Source organism: Terrapene carolina, unplaced genomic scaffold (genome assembly GCF_002925995.2).
Source record: "Terrapene carolina triunguis isolate 2854851 unplaced genomic scaffold, T_m_triunguis-2.0 Scaffold629, whole genome shotgun sequence".
In the NCBI taxonomy this organism is placed as follows: domain Eukaryota; kingdom Metazoa; phylum Chordata; order Testudines; family Emydidae; genus Terrapene; species Terrapene triunguis.
Window position 1 is genome coordinate 4,904,137 of NW_020664980.1, and position 13,554 is coordinate 4,917,690.

At 41.1% G+C, this 13,554-nt stretch overlaps 1 protein-coding gene across 3 annotated transcripts in view; it reads left to right on the forward strand.

The window, feature by feature from the left end:
• AFF4 (AF4/FMR2 family member 4) overlaps nucleotides 1-13,554 on the forward strand; it is a 78,764-nt gene that overhangs the window by 33,733 nt on the left and 31,477 nt on the right. For all 3 annotated transcript variants that reach the window (XM_024213106.2, XM_024213107.2, XM_024213108.2), the window contains 4 exons: nucleotides 3,524-4,318; nucleotides 5,697-5,741; nucleotides 6,394-6,480; nucleotides 12,647-12,683. In XM_024213106.2, the coding sequence (XP_024068874.1) occupies nucleotides 3,524-4,318; nucleotides 5,697-5,741; nucleotides 6,394-6,480; nucleotides 12,647-12,683 (964 nt within the window). The remainder of the gene's footprint in view (nucleotides 1-3,523; nucleotides 4,319-5,696; nucleotides 5,742-6,393; nucleotides 6,481-12,646; nucleotides 12,684-13,554) is intronic.

Consider the following 13,554-nt stretch of genomic DNA (forward strand, 5'->3'; position numbering starts at 1 on the left):
TCCAGTTTGGTAAACAGAATTGGTATAACTACACATGTTAGGGCTTGGACCAGTAGAACTGTATCAGTAAAAACAAAAATCACACCCTTAACTGACATAATTCTACCACTGTAACCTTTTTAGGGCAGACTGGCCTTAAAAATCATTTAAGGGTTATTAGAGAAATAGCCTCAGTCTGAAAGATTAGTTCGGGGATTGCTTTTTTTTTTTTTTTAACCCCTGCTATCTAGTCTACTGATAGTATTTGAGGTTCTTAATACCATACTCCTCCTGAGGGCATTCTGCGCCAAAAAATTAAAAATTTTGCGTACAATATTTTAAAATTCTGCAGGTTTTATTTGTCAATAAATAAATGCAGAGGCTCCAGCATGGCAGCGGGGAGCACAGGCCACTGGTTGCATAAAAGTGGGAGATCATCCTGCAGCCTCCCCACTCCTGGGACATGGACTAGGTGGTGAGGCTGCACCCGACCTTGACACAGCACAAGGCCTGGGCCTGCCCCAGAAACACCCTGGGGCCCTGCCCCTCTGCACAAGGAGCACCAGGTGTGGGGCAGGCAGGCTCAACCAGGCAGGATCCAAGTGTGGAGGGGCTCTGGGGGGGAGATCCAGGTGTGGGGTCAGAGGATTCTGTCTGGGATAATCTGGGTGGAGGCAACTCAGTAAAGGGCCTAGGTGTGGGGGGGATCTGGATGCATGGAGACTCGTTGGCGGGGTTCCAGGTGCAGGGGCAAGGGGACTCTGCAGGGACTTCCAGGTGAAAGTGCTTGGAGCTCAGTGGAGGGATCTGGGTGTGGGGGGAGTGGCGCTTGGTGGGGAGGGGGTCTAGGTGCAGCTAATTGGGGGGCAGTGGCATGGGGATCTGGATGTGTGGGCTCAAGATGGTGGCGGGGGTTTAAGTGCAGGGAGCTCAGTGGGGGGTGGTCTAGGTGCAGGGGTAGGAGCCGGAGGCAGGGGGTTTGGGTGCAGGAGGCTCCAGATGCAGGAGTTGAGGTTCAATGTGGTGGGGTTTGGGTATGAAAGGATAGGGGGGTTCTGGGTGAGGCTTGGTGGGGGTGTCTGGGTATGGGAGGTCCGGATGCATGGGGGTTGGGCGGATGCAGGAGCAGCTCCCCATACAGTGACCTCTCCCCCTGCAGCTGAGCAGCGATGGGGGCAGGAAGCAGGGGAGTATGCTGAGCTTCCTGCAGCTGGGGTTGGGTCTAACACAGCCCCAGCCACTTCTTGCATGGGAAGAGAAAGTCCCGTCCTCTTCTGCTTCCAGCCCAGCTGAGACTATCAGCTGATCCCAGCTCAGTGTAGGAACCGCTGGCTGGGGTATCCCCAGCCCTGCGGTGATTTACCTCTCTGCTGCCTGCTCCGGTTGCCTGAAACAATGTATCTGTGCAGCTAGGGAGTGGTGCATGACTGCTCTTGCAGCTTCCCTGTTAGTCATTTTTCTGCAGGGAGGAAAAGAAATCTGCAGGGGACATGAATTCTGCACGCATGCAGTGACACAGAATTCCCCCAGGAGTAATATCACTGGTACAATTGTTCATCGCCAACCTAAAGCTATACTGTATAGAACTCATGTCTTTGATAAACACAGCCCAACTCTGGCCCAGGTTCTAGAAAGAATTCTACTGGAAAGATACTTAAACAAAACGTCCACTGCTGTGTTCACAAATGAATATCGCAAAATTGTGTTAGAGCATGAATGGAGTTGACTAGAAACTGACTACAAACACTAGTTAAACAAATGGTTCGTTTTCCTTCTCCAAATTGAGAAGTGCATAAGTAAGAACTGCATAAATAATAATTAGATTCTTTCCTTAAAAGTGCCAGTGCCATTTTTGTGTGGCCAGCAATACTTCCCCACAACTCTCTTCTATGAGAATTTTGTGATTATAGCTCAGGGCTTTGAACAAAACATTCTTCTGAACCACCTACCTAGTTCATATGGCTAAAGGAAAAATAATTTTGTATTACCATAGAATTATAGCAGAATTTAAAAGGAACTGTGGCATTAAGGCTCTTTAAACCTTTCCATTACATTTTTCTTTCTAACTGTTGGCTTCTTATTTCCTTAAACTACACCTCTACCTCGATATAACGCTGTCCTCGGGAGCCAAAAAATCTTACCGTGTTAAAGGTGAAACCGCTTTATATTGAACTTGCTTTGATCCACCGGAGTGTCAGCCCTGCCCCCCCAGAGCACTGCTTTACCGCTTTATATCCGAATTCATGTTATATCGGGTAGCGTTATATCGAGGTAGCAGTGTACTTTGGACCATTTCCCCACAAGCTATCAAAATAAGTGTGCATGGACCTCTACAGGGTGGCCTAGTTGATACATATTTTTTTTCTCTGTACCTGCTGTGCCAGTAAGGATGTCTGTCGTTAATGTCTAGAGGCAGGCAGCCATAGTCCATCCTCTGCTGAAAGAATGGTGGCTGCAATGTGAGATTTAAAGCCAGGAACTATATGGAAAGATCTTGGCTCAGTGAGGGATTTGGAGGACTGTGTGGAAGGGGACATTGAATATAGAAAATGCATATAATAGCCCATCTTATCTATCTGGCAGTTGAACAGTCGTTATTTAAAACAGCTGAACTGGCCTTGTATTAATAGATAAGATTGGTTTTGTTTGTGCCAACCTCTAATCGTTTCTAACTCATTAGGCAAAATTTTTTCCTTGACTCTCTGGCCAGTCAGTTGTCTTGTCTACTTTTGATAGATAGTTCTTGGTTTGTGTGGAAGATTCTTCCATTACAATATTACATTTTCCCCCCTGCACTCAGTCTATGATATTTCATAAACTAATATCTGTAATCTAGCTACCATATTTTGTTAGTAGGAAGCTGCATTTAATGTTAAACTTGATCAAGCTTTATGGATATGTTATTAGTTATATTAGCCCACTGAAGGCTTCTTGTTAGTGGTGCACAGCCAAATGGTCTGTTACTATGTGGGATTTTCAGCCTTGAAGAATAAAATATGTATAGTTTGAAGACAGACGGGGGAGAGAGTAAAGATAAAATAATTTAAAAGGATGAGTGAAATGTTAAAAATAAGATGACTAGCTTTAGAAATCAGAAGGGAATAATAACTACATAGTTCTTTGTGTATTAATTAGGAGAATAACTTAGTACTTCTCTAGAAATTTTCATTGGGATTCTCAGTCACCAATGGGAGCTGAGTGCCTAGCTCCGTTTGACAACACTGAAAAATCTCAGCCTCGTCCTGCTCTGAACTGGTATGCAGAGTCCATTTATTACTACTTACGTATTAAACTTAATAAATTATTTATTTAAATTTAAAGGGATTAAAATATTAAGAACAGGAGGCGAAACTGGGATGGCACACAAAATAGACTTGGATGCTAACTTAAGTTCTTAATTCTGAATTTTGGGTTTACTACTCTAGTTTTGTGTCAAGTCAACTTACCTAAGCCAAGTTGTATATATCTTAGATTTAGGAATCTCATTTTAAAAATACTTCTTAAATGTATTTTTAATCTTATATTTCTGTTATACTTTGCACAGACCAGCAAAGAAGATCAATTGTCTAACCGTATTCAGAGCATGCTTGGAAATTATGATGAAATGAAGGATCTTATAGGAGACAGATCTCTACAAAAGCTTGTTGGTATTCCCAAACCAACAGTACCATCAACGCCAGATGAAAAATCAAACCAAAGTTTCTTTGGTGAACAGAGACACAGTACCAGCTCTCATCAGAGCAGCAAATGGACTCCTGTAGGACCAGCACCTAGCACTTCCTCCCAATCGCAGAAACGGTCCTCAGGTTTACAAACTGGACACAGTAGTCAGCGGAGCAGTGGCAATAACACTAGCAGCAGTGGCCAGAGGCATGACCGTGACTCATATGGTGGTAGTAGCAGCAGCCGCAAAAAAAGCCAGCACGGATCAGAACACTCCAAATCCCGTTCTTCCAGCCCTGGAAAACCACCTGCTGTTTCTTCATTGAGCTCCAGCCATTCCAGGTCTCATGGAAGTGATCATCATAGCAAGGAACATCAGCGCTCAAAATCTCCACGGGATCCTGATGCCAACTGGGACTCACCTTCCCGTGTACCTTCATTTTCAAGTGGACAGCACTCTAACCAGTCTTTTCCTCCTTCACTAATGTCCAAGTCCAGTTCAATGTTGCAGAAGCCCACTGCCTATGTAAGGCCCATGGATGGACAGGAGTCTATGGAACCAAAGTTGTCCTCTGAACACTACAGTAGTCAAACTCATAGCAACAGCATGAGTGAGCTGAAGCCTAGCAGCAAAGCACATCTAACCAAGCTTAAAATACCTTCTCAACCACTAGATGTAAGTTGGTACTAAGTTTTGGGGGGGTTTATCTTTTTTCAGCATCAATGGCTGGGATTTTCAGAGGCGCTTAAGGGCGTTGGGTGCCTAACTTCTATAGGCTCCATTTAAAATTCCAGCCTATATGGCTACAGTTAACTTTCTATAAAAATACAGGACTTCCCATTGGAAAGTGAAGCAACTTTTGTAGTTTGTCAGTGGGAAGTCACACATTTTTCTTTTGTATTTTAAGGAGAATGTTGTTTATTTCCTTCTACATCCCCATTGTGCATGTCATGGTTTTTACATAATTGCATACCATGTTGGAGCTTTTATGGTCTCTGGTTCTTTCTGATGAGTCATATGTAATGGATTTTACTCTCGGTTATGTTCGATTGTGGCATAAACCAAATTCTCTTTTTGAAGTGTAGTAATTGTGCATAATATAACTACAGTTTTCTAAAAACAATGTAATAGGTTTCAGAATATAAGCAATATTTTTTTCTCTGTATAGGGCATATTTAGCTTAAACATATTTTAGTGGTTTAGCTACTCTTGGAGTGTTGAGTATAGGTTGCCTGCATCTGCACAGCCATGTTGAGGATCAGTGTAGTTTAAAATTATTTTAAAAAGATGCAATTGCATCTACTCTTAGCCACTTGAATAGCAATAGCTGGGAGTCTTTTAGATATCGCAAATAAATGGCTAAATAAAATGTAGAAAAATAATGGCCATGGTTAAAAATCATGCATAAGGAAAGACATCTATGCCAAGTATTCACAAATGTATGCATAATTTTTATTTTACACTAAGACAAACAGTATTGCAGCTCTTCTCCCCCCTCCCCCCACATGTATTAGGACAGAGGTACAGGGAATTATTAAAGTACAAAACTGTAAGTAGCCCTTATTATGCTCTAATTAATAATGCAGTTCATGAGAGAACAGATCTAAAGTCATGTTATGGGTTACCATTCTGCTTTTTCAATCACTTGAGTTCAGATAGTGGCCAGTGACTTGCCTCATGAACTTATAGTTTAAAAAATAAATAAAGCCAAACTTTCAGATGTTTGTAAGACACTGCCTTGTTAAAATCATGTTAACATTTAAGTGAGGAATACAGGTAAGGGATTAGAATAACATGATTTTTAGTATATTTCATTTCTGTGTGCCAGTGCTCTACGAAATCTAGGATTTCTGCAGTTTGGGAGATATCCGATCCTAAAACTATTGCTGGTTCTTTAGTCTAGCAGTGCTACTTCTCTCACTGATTCTGGATGAATATCATCAGGACTTGGGCCACAAACAAGTGTAACTTCAAATCCGGTGTGTTAACGGGTGTGGGGGAGAAGCCTTAAGAGGTATAAATATAATAGTTAATCCTGAACTTTGATTTATAGGCATCAGCATCTGGTGACGTGACCTGTGTGGATGAAATTCTAAAAGTAAGTTGTCTGTTCTTCCGGTTCTTGACTTTATTCATTAAATAAACAAACACTGCTAAAGTGGGGAAATGGAGTACTTGCCCTGCCTGCACATGAGAGAAAATCAGCAGTGTCCCAAGAACTCCACTTACATTATCTGACTCCCTAAAAATCATCAATGTGCGAAGTACTTGGATTCCAGTTTCTGCTGCAACGGCTGTTAACCTTAAACCTGTTGTGCCCTTCAGTTTCCTAGATCTTCTTACAAAGTATTGACACACATTGACATCCCTGTTTTAAACTTGCTGGTAGAAGTTTTGGAGGAACAGAAAGCAGCTTATCAGTTCTATGTGTTTTCTTTATTGAATGTATTTTAGTGTCCATTTTCATGGACAAATGTTTTTTTAAAGAATTTTCAGATTTCTCTGCAAAAGTTTGTTCATTATGTAGGCAGAGAATGGAACTGCATACTCAAAATGCTGTCAAATGGATATAGTAAACAGAAAAAAACAAATGAGTCTATAATATTAAAGTAAATATTCTTAGATTTTACATCGAATGATTATAGGTAAAAATATTTCACACAGAAGTGTGTATAGCTTTTTAAAGTTGACATTTTGATGTGTTTTAACCTTAACGTATAATGGCTTTTTGCTGTTTGGTTTGTTTACAGGAGATGACCCACTCTTGGCCTCCCCCTCTGACTGCTATTCATACACCATGCAAAACAGAGCCATCAAAATTTCCTTTTCCAACTAAGGTTAGTGACTGACAAACTTAACTTTATATTTGTTTAGTAGTTAAATATTGAGTGACATTAAAACTAGAGAAACTCCTTTTAAAGTTCAAGAATTGCACTGCAGGGTTTTAAAGCTCTTGTTGTTAAATTCAACTGTGCATTGTCATTTGGGGTTTATTTGAATACATGGTAACCCTTTGTCTGAAAATCCATCCTGGCTTTACAGCAGTACCCATGATAGCCCTGTAAAGAGCACAATTCTGTTCTTTCCCCATCTGCATTCACTCAACTGCTGTATCTTCCTGAAAGGAACAAAATTGGGAGACAGTATCTGGCTGCTGTGGCTTCAGTCCCATTGAGAACAATAGGAAATGACAGCCATTTCGAAAGAGCAGTTCTTCATTGATTTTTCTGTAAATAATGTTATTTTCCATCAGCAGGGGCTGAAGAAGAAACTTTGTTATGAAGAGCTTTGTTGTCATGACCATTAATCTTAAAAGGTTCTTTTCAAAAAGTACCCATTGCATCAGATCTGTTCAGTAGGAAAGGAAGGAAGGGAAAACTGGTGTGTGTGAATGCGCATGAGAATGTGGGTAGGATCAAGAGGGAGAAGGGAAACTGGACAGTACACTATGACTGCTTTGTGCTGGTCTGTAGTGGGGTATGCACTAGATCTGGCCCTGAAAGTTTAAAATAAAACTTATTTTTTTAAGTTGATAGTACATATCTTCAGATCATTGGAAATATCCCATAGTAACATTCTCTTTTAGTATTTATGTATAACATATTTAATTAAAAACAAAATAAAAGATAATTTCCAGATGAAAACTACATTAAATTGGCATTAAGGTTGAATACATGTCAGTAACTTAAAAGCATCTAGGGATCCTGTAATTATCCCCAAAGTCAAGCATCACAAATGCAGGGAATGCGAAGGTATGGTTAAGCTTATAAGAAATTCGGACATATAAAGTATGGAAATGCACAGTTACGCACTTAGAACAGAGGTGGGCAAACTACAGCCTGCGGGCCACATCCAGCCCACGGGACCCTCCTGCCAAGCCCCTCCCCTGCTGTTCCCCCTTCCCCGCAGCCTCAGCGCGTCCCACCGCCGGCGCAATGCTCTGGGCGGCGGGGCTGTGAGCTCCTGGGGCAGCGCAGCTGCAGAGCCTGCCCTGACCCGGTCTCTGAGCTGCGCAGCGTGGCTGTAGCGCCACCGGTGCTCCAGGCAGCGTGGTAAGGGGGCAGGGAGTGGGGTGGGGGGGGTTGGATAGGGGGCAGGGGAGTTTGGGGTGGTGGTCAGGGGGCGGGGGTGTGGATAGGGGTCAGAGTGGTCAGAGGGTGGGGAACAGGGGGGTTGCATGGGGGCAGAGGTCCCGGGGGGCCAGTCAGGAAGGAGGGAGGGAGGGGTTGGATGGGGCGGTGGGGGGCAGTCGGGGCAGGGGTTCCAGGGGCGGTCAGGGACCAGGGTGGGTTGGATGGGACAGGAGTCCTGGGAGGTGGGGGAGGGGGGTCAGAGGGCGAGAAGCGGAGGGATGGGGGTCCTCCCCTAACTGGCCCTCCATACACCTTCCGAAACCCGATGCGGCCCTCAGGCCAAAAAGTTTGCCCGCCCCTGACTTAGTCTTAACTCTGCTCAGTTGGCTTTTTCGTCCCTTCACCCCATGGTATCATTAATGTAGAACTACAAATACTGATTTTTAAAGAGAGTCAATGAAATTGTCACGCACTAATAACAATTGTATGTTTGTTAGCACGGCATCACTAGAAGAAGACAGTGCAGCTCTTACATCCCTCTATCTTACATCTATCCCTCTTGTTTCTCGTGTGTGATCAACAGTGAAAGAACATTGCAATATCATTCTGCTCCAGAGTTAACACACCCTGAAAATGGATTGGGGCAGTCTGTTCCTCCCTTGCCACTGTTTCAGCATTTACAGGCTCAGCAAATGTTACTTCATAAATAACCTTTATAATGTTAACTGAATAATCTTCAAAGTCATAAGTGCTAGACTTATTTTTTGTAATGAAAGCTGAGATTTTGGAGCATTGTGGGCAGACTCCAGAGGAAAGTAAGAGCCCACTGAATGACCCATTTTGATCCCTGATAGAGAATAGTTGAGTTATAAGCATATTTCACTTGAAGTTTATTTTTGTCAGTTGTTTTTCTATGTTCATCTATTTCATTCTTAACATCTTATATCACTTGCTTTTTTCTGGGAGGAGTGGAGCACTGTCCTCTATGTAATCTCCAAGATTAATGTAGCTGCCTTGAGCTGTGGTGAAAATTACTAATATGGTTCTCTAAAATGCTCTGGCCAGGTCTCATGACACTCCACGCCTCTGCTGTCAATACATACCCACAAACAGAGACCCATCCTCCCTGAAGAGAGCAGAATGGGGGACCTGCACAGCCCTGTACCTGTCTTTCCCCTTTGAACTGTACGTTCTTGTTTGCTGCTGTCCTGTGAGCTGAGAATTGACAAAGTATTCTACAACAATTCCTAGATTTACTTCCTGATGCAAATCCAGAAACAAGTCTCATTATTTCATTATCTATTCCCTTTTGGTACTTACTGATCTTATCAGTGTAATGATAGATCAAAAAATCTTGCACACACTAATTTCATCCAAGCTTAATTTGCTGAGTAATACAAAATTGGCAACCCAGCAGTAATACTTAAAATATTTTATTGTTAAGAGAACTAAGTTAAGTTTCATAATATTCAGAACTAGTATGTAATAATCCCAACATGCTTGAAGAAGAAATCTGTTTCTTTACAGAATGTTTTTTCTCTTATCTTGCAAACATGTGCCTATTTGTTATTGTAGGGTTGTTTATGAATTGTTTGGCTTGTGGGCCTTTGACTTGACTTTCCTCGTAAGCATATATATTGAATCTTTTGTATGGGGTGGGGGAAAGAAGCTATATTAGATTACTTGGCCTTGCTGACATACAAGAACAAAAAGATAGGTCATATTTTTGGACCTTTATCAACCTGGATTGTGTTTCTTAAACCAGCTTGCAAAAAAATTCCATTTATGGCTTCTCCTTGTCTTCTGACTTCTAGCCAACTTTTTTATTCCATGACTATGCATCTTAGATGAGGAACTCTGTTAAATACTCTCTGCAGATCCAATGCCTATAATTTCCTCTACCATGTTGTAGCCCTTGTCATTCTTGACAGGAATATTTTCCAAGAATTCCAGCAAGTTAGTGAGCCATGGGTTTGTTTAGCCTGAAACCATAATGGAATGTAGAAAACAAAACAGAACAGTGGTTTACTTTAATCAAGCTGTACTGTCCTAAGAGGACTTGATCTCTTCAGAAACTGTACTTTCTTCACACGTAATATGCTGCTAGGTTTCACAGCATTCTACTTGTGTGCTAACACTTGGTGTGTCTCGCATGCCATATACTACAAACGTAGGCACTTTTCAGTAGTCTAATGTGTCAACTTAGATTGTTAGGGCAAGGACTGTCTGTTTGATGTGAATTGTGCCTAGCATGATGGTCCCAGATTCCTGATTGGGCCTATTGGTATTACCTTAACATATTTAATAATGGTAAAGCAGGTCCTAAGCAAGAACAAAGCTGCATGAAATTGGCTTCCTCACAGGATTACCTTGTAGATCTTTTGTTGTAAGAAATCTGGGTAAAATTTTTGATGGAGCTTAGGACCCTAAATGCTTAAGTCACTTTTGAAAATTGTATACTCTGTCATTTGGTTTGAGCCATGGTCTGAGGCTTGAGGTTACTGCTCCAGCCTCACGTAGATTTCCTGCAGATGACTGTCAGACTCCAAAGGCAGAATATTGGTATTGTATATAAAATGTCTGTCTGTATATGTGCGCGTAGATCAACGCATACCACCCAAACATCTTAAGAGCCAAGCGTTTTTTGTACAGGTGAAAGTTGCTCAGTTGTGAGTCTGAGACTGAAGTCTGCTCTCCACAAAGCAAATAGTACAGCAGCATTGTAAACTTCTGCCCTGGAGTACCTCAGCTGTGCCCTAGAGAAGGGATGGCTAAGGAAGGGAAGGGGAGTTTTGTTTCCAGGTTTATTCGGTCATTGACCTCTCAGAGAGTATCATCAATGGCATCGATTAGGGTTGATTGTGCTGCTGTTAAGTTAGTAATATGGAAAGTGGAATTGAGACCACGGTCTCATTTCAAATAGAACCCAACAGCCATCAAATGGCAACCACTTTCAGTCACTGCTACCTGGACTAGAGCCAAGTTGGCAACCTACCTAAGTACTGCATTACCATTCTCCCCAATTATATCCAGTCTTCCCTCTCTCTGCCTTTTATGTCTAAGTGCAGTTTGCTTCCTGCTTAAATCTCTTCATTGCCTGTCCTGACCAGTCTGTCTGCTGTTACTCCCATTAGATTAATATGGTCTCCTTCCTCTCCATTGTTTCTCATTTGTCCTTTCCTAATTAGTCCCCTGGGAGATGATACTGCTGGAAATAACTTTGTGGCTGTAAGCTTGTGCTTTTACTTGTCTGAGTTTCTTAAAGTGAAATGTGTTCAAAACCAAAATAGATTATTGGAAAATGGATTTAAAACAAAATATATCTTCATCAAAGCGCACCCTCAGGGAATGCTATGGTGTGACTTAAAAACATTTAAGTGACACCAATGGATAATTGCGCAGACATTGTTTTATAGCAGTCACAAGGTGTACATAGGAAGAAACAGATGTAAATTGCTATTTGTATGCCCACCCCAGGACGGTAGCTGTCTACCAGTGCTATTGAAATTAGGCAGCACAATAATTTTCCCACTATCCTGTCTTCCATTTTGAATGATAGCCTACCGCATTTGGCCTGCTGACTACTTTTGGCCATGGAGGCAAAAAGAAACCAAATAGCAGATAATCATTCTGACATTCAGTATGTCTGTGAAATATAAAAACACGTCATTGCTTTAACCTTTTGCATGTTTCCAAAGTTTATCTGGTAATTATCTATTGAAGCTGGGAAGATGTTACAGGGCTTCATTTTGAGTCAATTTAAATTTTTACTCTTTTTTTCTTTGACTAAAGAAGCAATTTTTAAAATAAAACCTATAAAACAAGATATCTTTGGGAAGAGGGAAGTCTTTAGCAGAGCACAGTGAGCTTTATACGCTGCAGTGAAGAACTCCAAAGAAATAAAACCTCATGTATTACTGCTTCAACAACTTACCCATCTGCAATAAAAAATTGAAAAGCTGTAAAAGATTTTTAAGAACATCTGAATATGTTGTGTAAAGCCCTTGTTTGTTCAGAATGTTTACAGCTACCATTATGTACATGCAGCACTTCAGTGAGCCACTTGCTATAGGAGATCAGTTTACAGGCTTATTATAGAAGCTACAACCCACTATTGGTAGATTACTTGATTCTTCTTGGCAAACTGGTGAAAGAGTATTTGAATGAAGTATACTAGATTCAATTTCCTAAGTAATACATTTCAAATTGAGTCATGTATTTTCAGCTATTTCATATTTTTAGGGCCAAAGCTGGACTGCTTTAAAACAAGGTTATGGTCAGAAGAGGTGACTATATAAATATGACATTCTTATTCGGCAGTCTGCTCCCTGTACCTACTCAGTCAGATCTGTTTATTTAAGAACTATAAAACAAGCTTTTGGTTTTTTTAAATTACATTTAGCAGGATTGACTTTGCACTACTGCGTGGGGGAGAGCTGGATTTTCTGGAATTAATCAGCTTCTGGTGCCAGGGTCTCTACTGCTGATGTCAGAGCCAGAATGAACATGGCTTGATTTTCATGGCTAGATTTCCATATAATTTGGGTATATAATTTACATAAGTGAATGAGTCTAACTTGTGAGCACTGCTAAGATAATTGTACATGAATTAGGTGTCAAGTTGCATGGGTAACTGGAGGAACAGATGGGCTGGTGTAGGAGGGGAGTATGGGCAGGCCTACTGAAGTAAGTCCCTGTGCTAAGACCATGTGCTTGGGCTTGGAATGTCTTTTGGGATAGGTGCAGGGAATTTGAGCCCAGAGGAACAATCAAGTACCCTCATTCCTTGCTTTTGCTTCACTCTTCTACTTAAGTCCTAATATACTGCAGTCATTTAAAAGAATAGGGGGCAGTATGACTCAGTCTTTACTTTCATCATTAGTTAAAACTCCCTTTTGAAATAATCTTATGTAACTTTTTATTCCCTTAGGAGTCTCAACAGTCCACTTTTGGCACTGGAGAGCAGAGTGAGTATTTAAAGTAGTTTCATATATTTTAAAAAATATTTATATAAAATGTTTTCATGATATGATTAACGGCCCAAATGCCTCTTGGGATTCTTGGCTTTTTTTAAATCTACATCTTCCAGACAGGTCACACAGGTTAAAACCCCAAGTTAGCATTTCCATATTTTCTTCAAGTCTTACTTTATAAAACAGATAATTGGCTTTCTTTTACAAGTCCTGTTATATGATCTGAAAGGTAATGATTAAACTGCATTGTGGTTGCTGGCTTCTAGAGGAAATACCTAGCTGTACCCAGTCATATTACTGTAATCCTCCGAAAGATGCTTTCTCTTTAGAGCTGATTGAAAATCATAGTGATAATTGTATGTGAAAACTCGAACCCCAGTTTCTGAAAGTCTGATGTCCAGCAGGCAAATTAATGAGTGTAGTAGAATAAAGCATAAGGTTTGTTTTATAGCTGGGGACAGTAGCCAATCCACACTGTAGCTTCCCCTTGCTGTGGCACTCCATGCTCACCTTATTGGGCATAATTCAAAATGGAGAATATGGTAATATCAGGCACTCCAGGGTATGATTATGCATATGCTCACTCTCCGCTGCTACCAGAGCTCTTTTCAGAATTTGAACAAAAGCAACAAAGCTCTTGTTGAAATGTCTTTCCTTTTCCACGAGAATTACTCAAATGGATTATTTACAGGTAGTGCATTTAGTGTGATTGAAACACAGCCCACACTTGTTCACTTCCATCAGGCTTTACCCTTCATACCCCAAATAATTAATCAGATTAAGTAGTAAAAGCAGAGAGAGGCTTATTCTTATATATTGACAAGCCACTTACTCTGAACACACACAGAGAGGAATTAAGGAAATA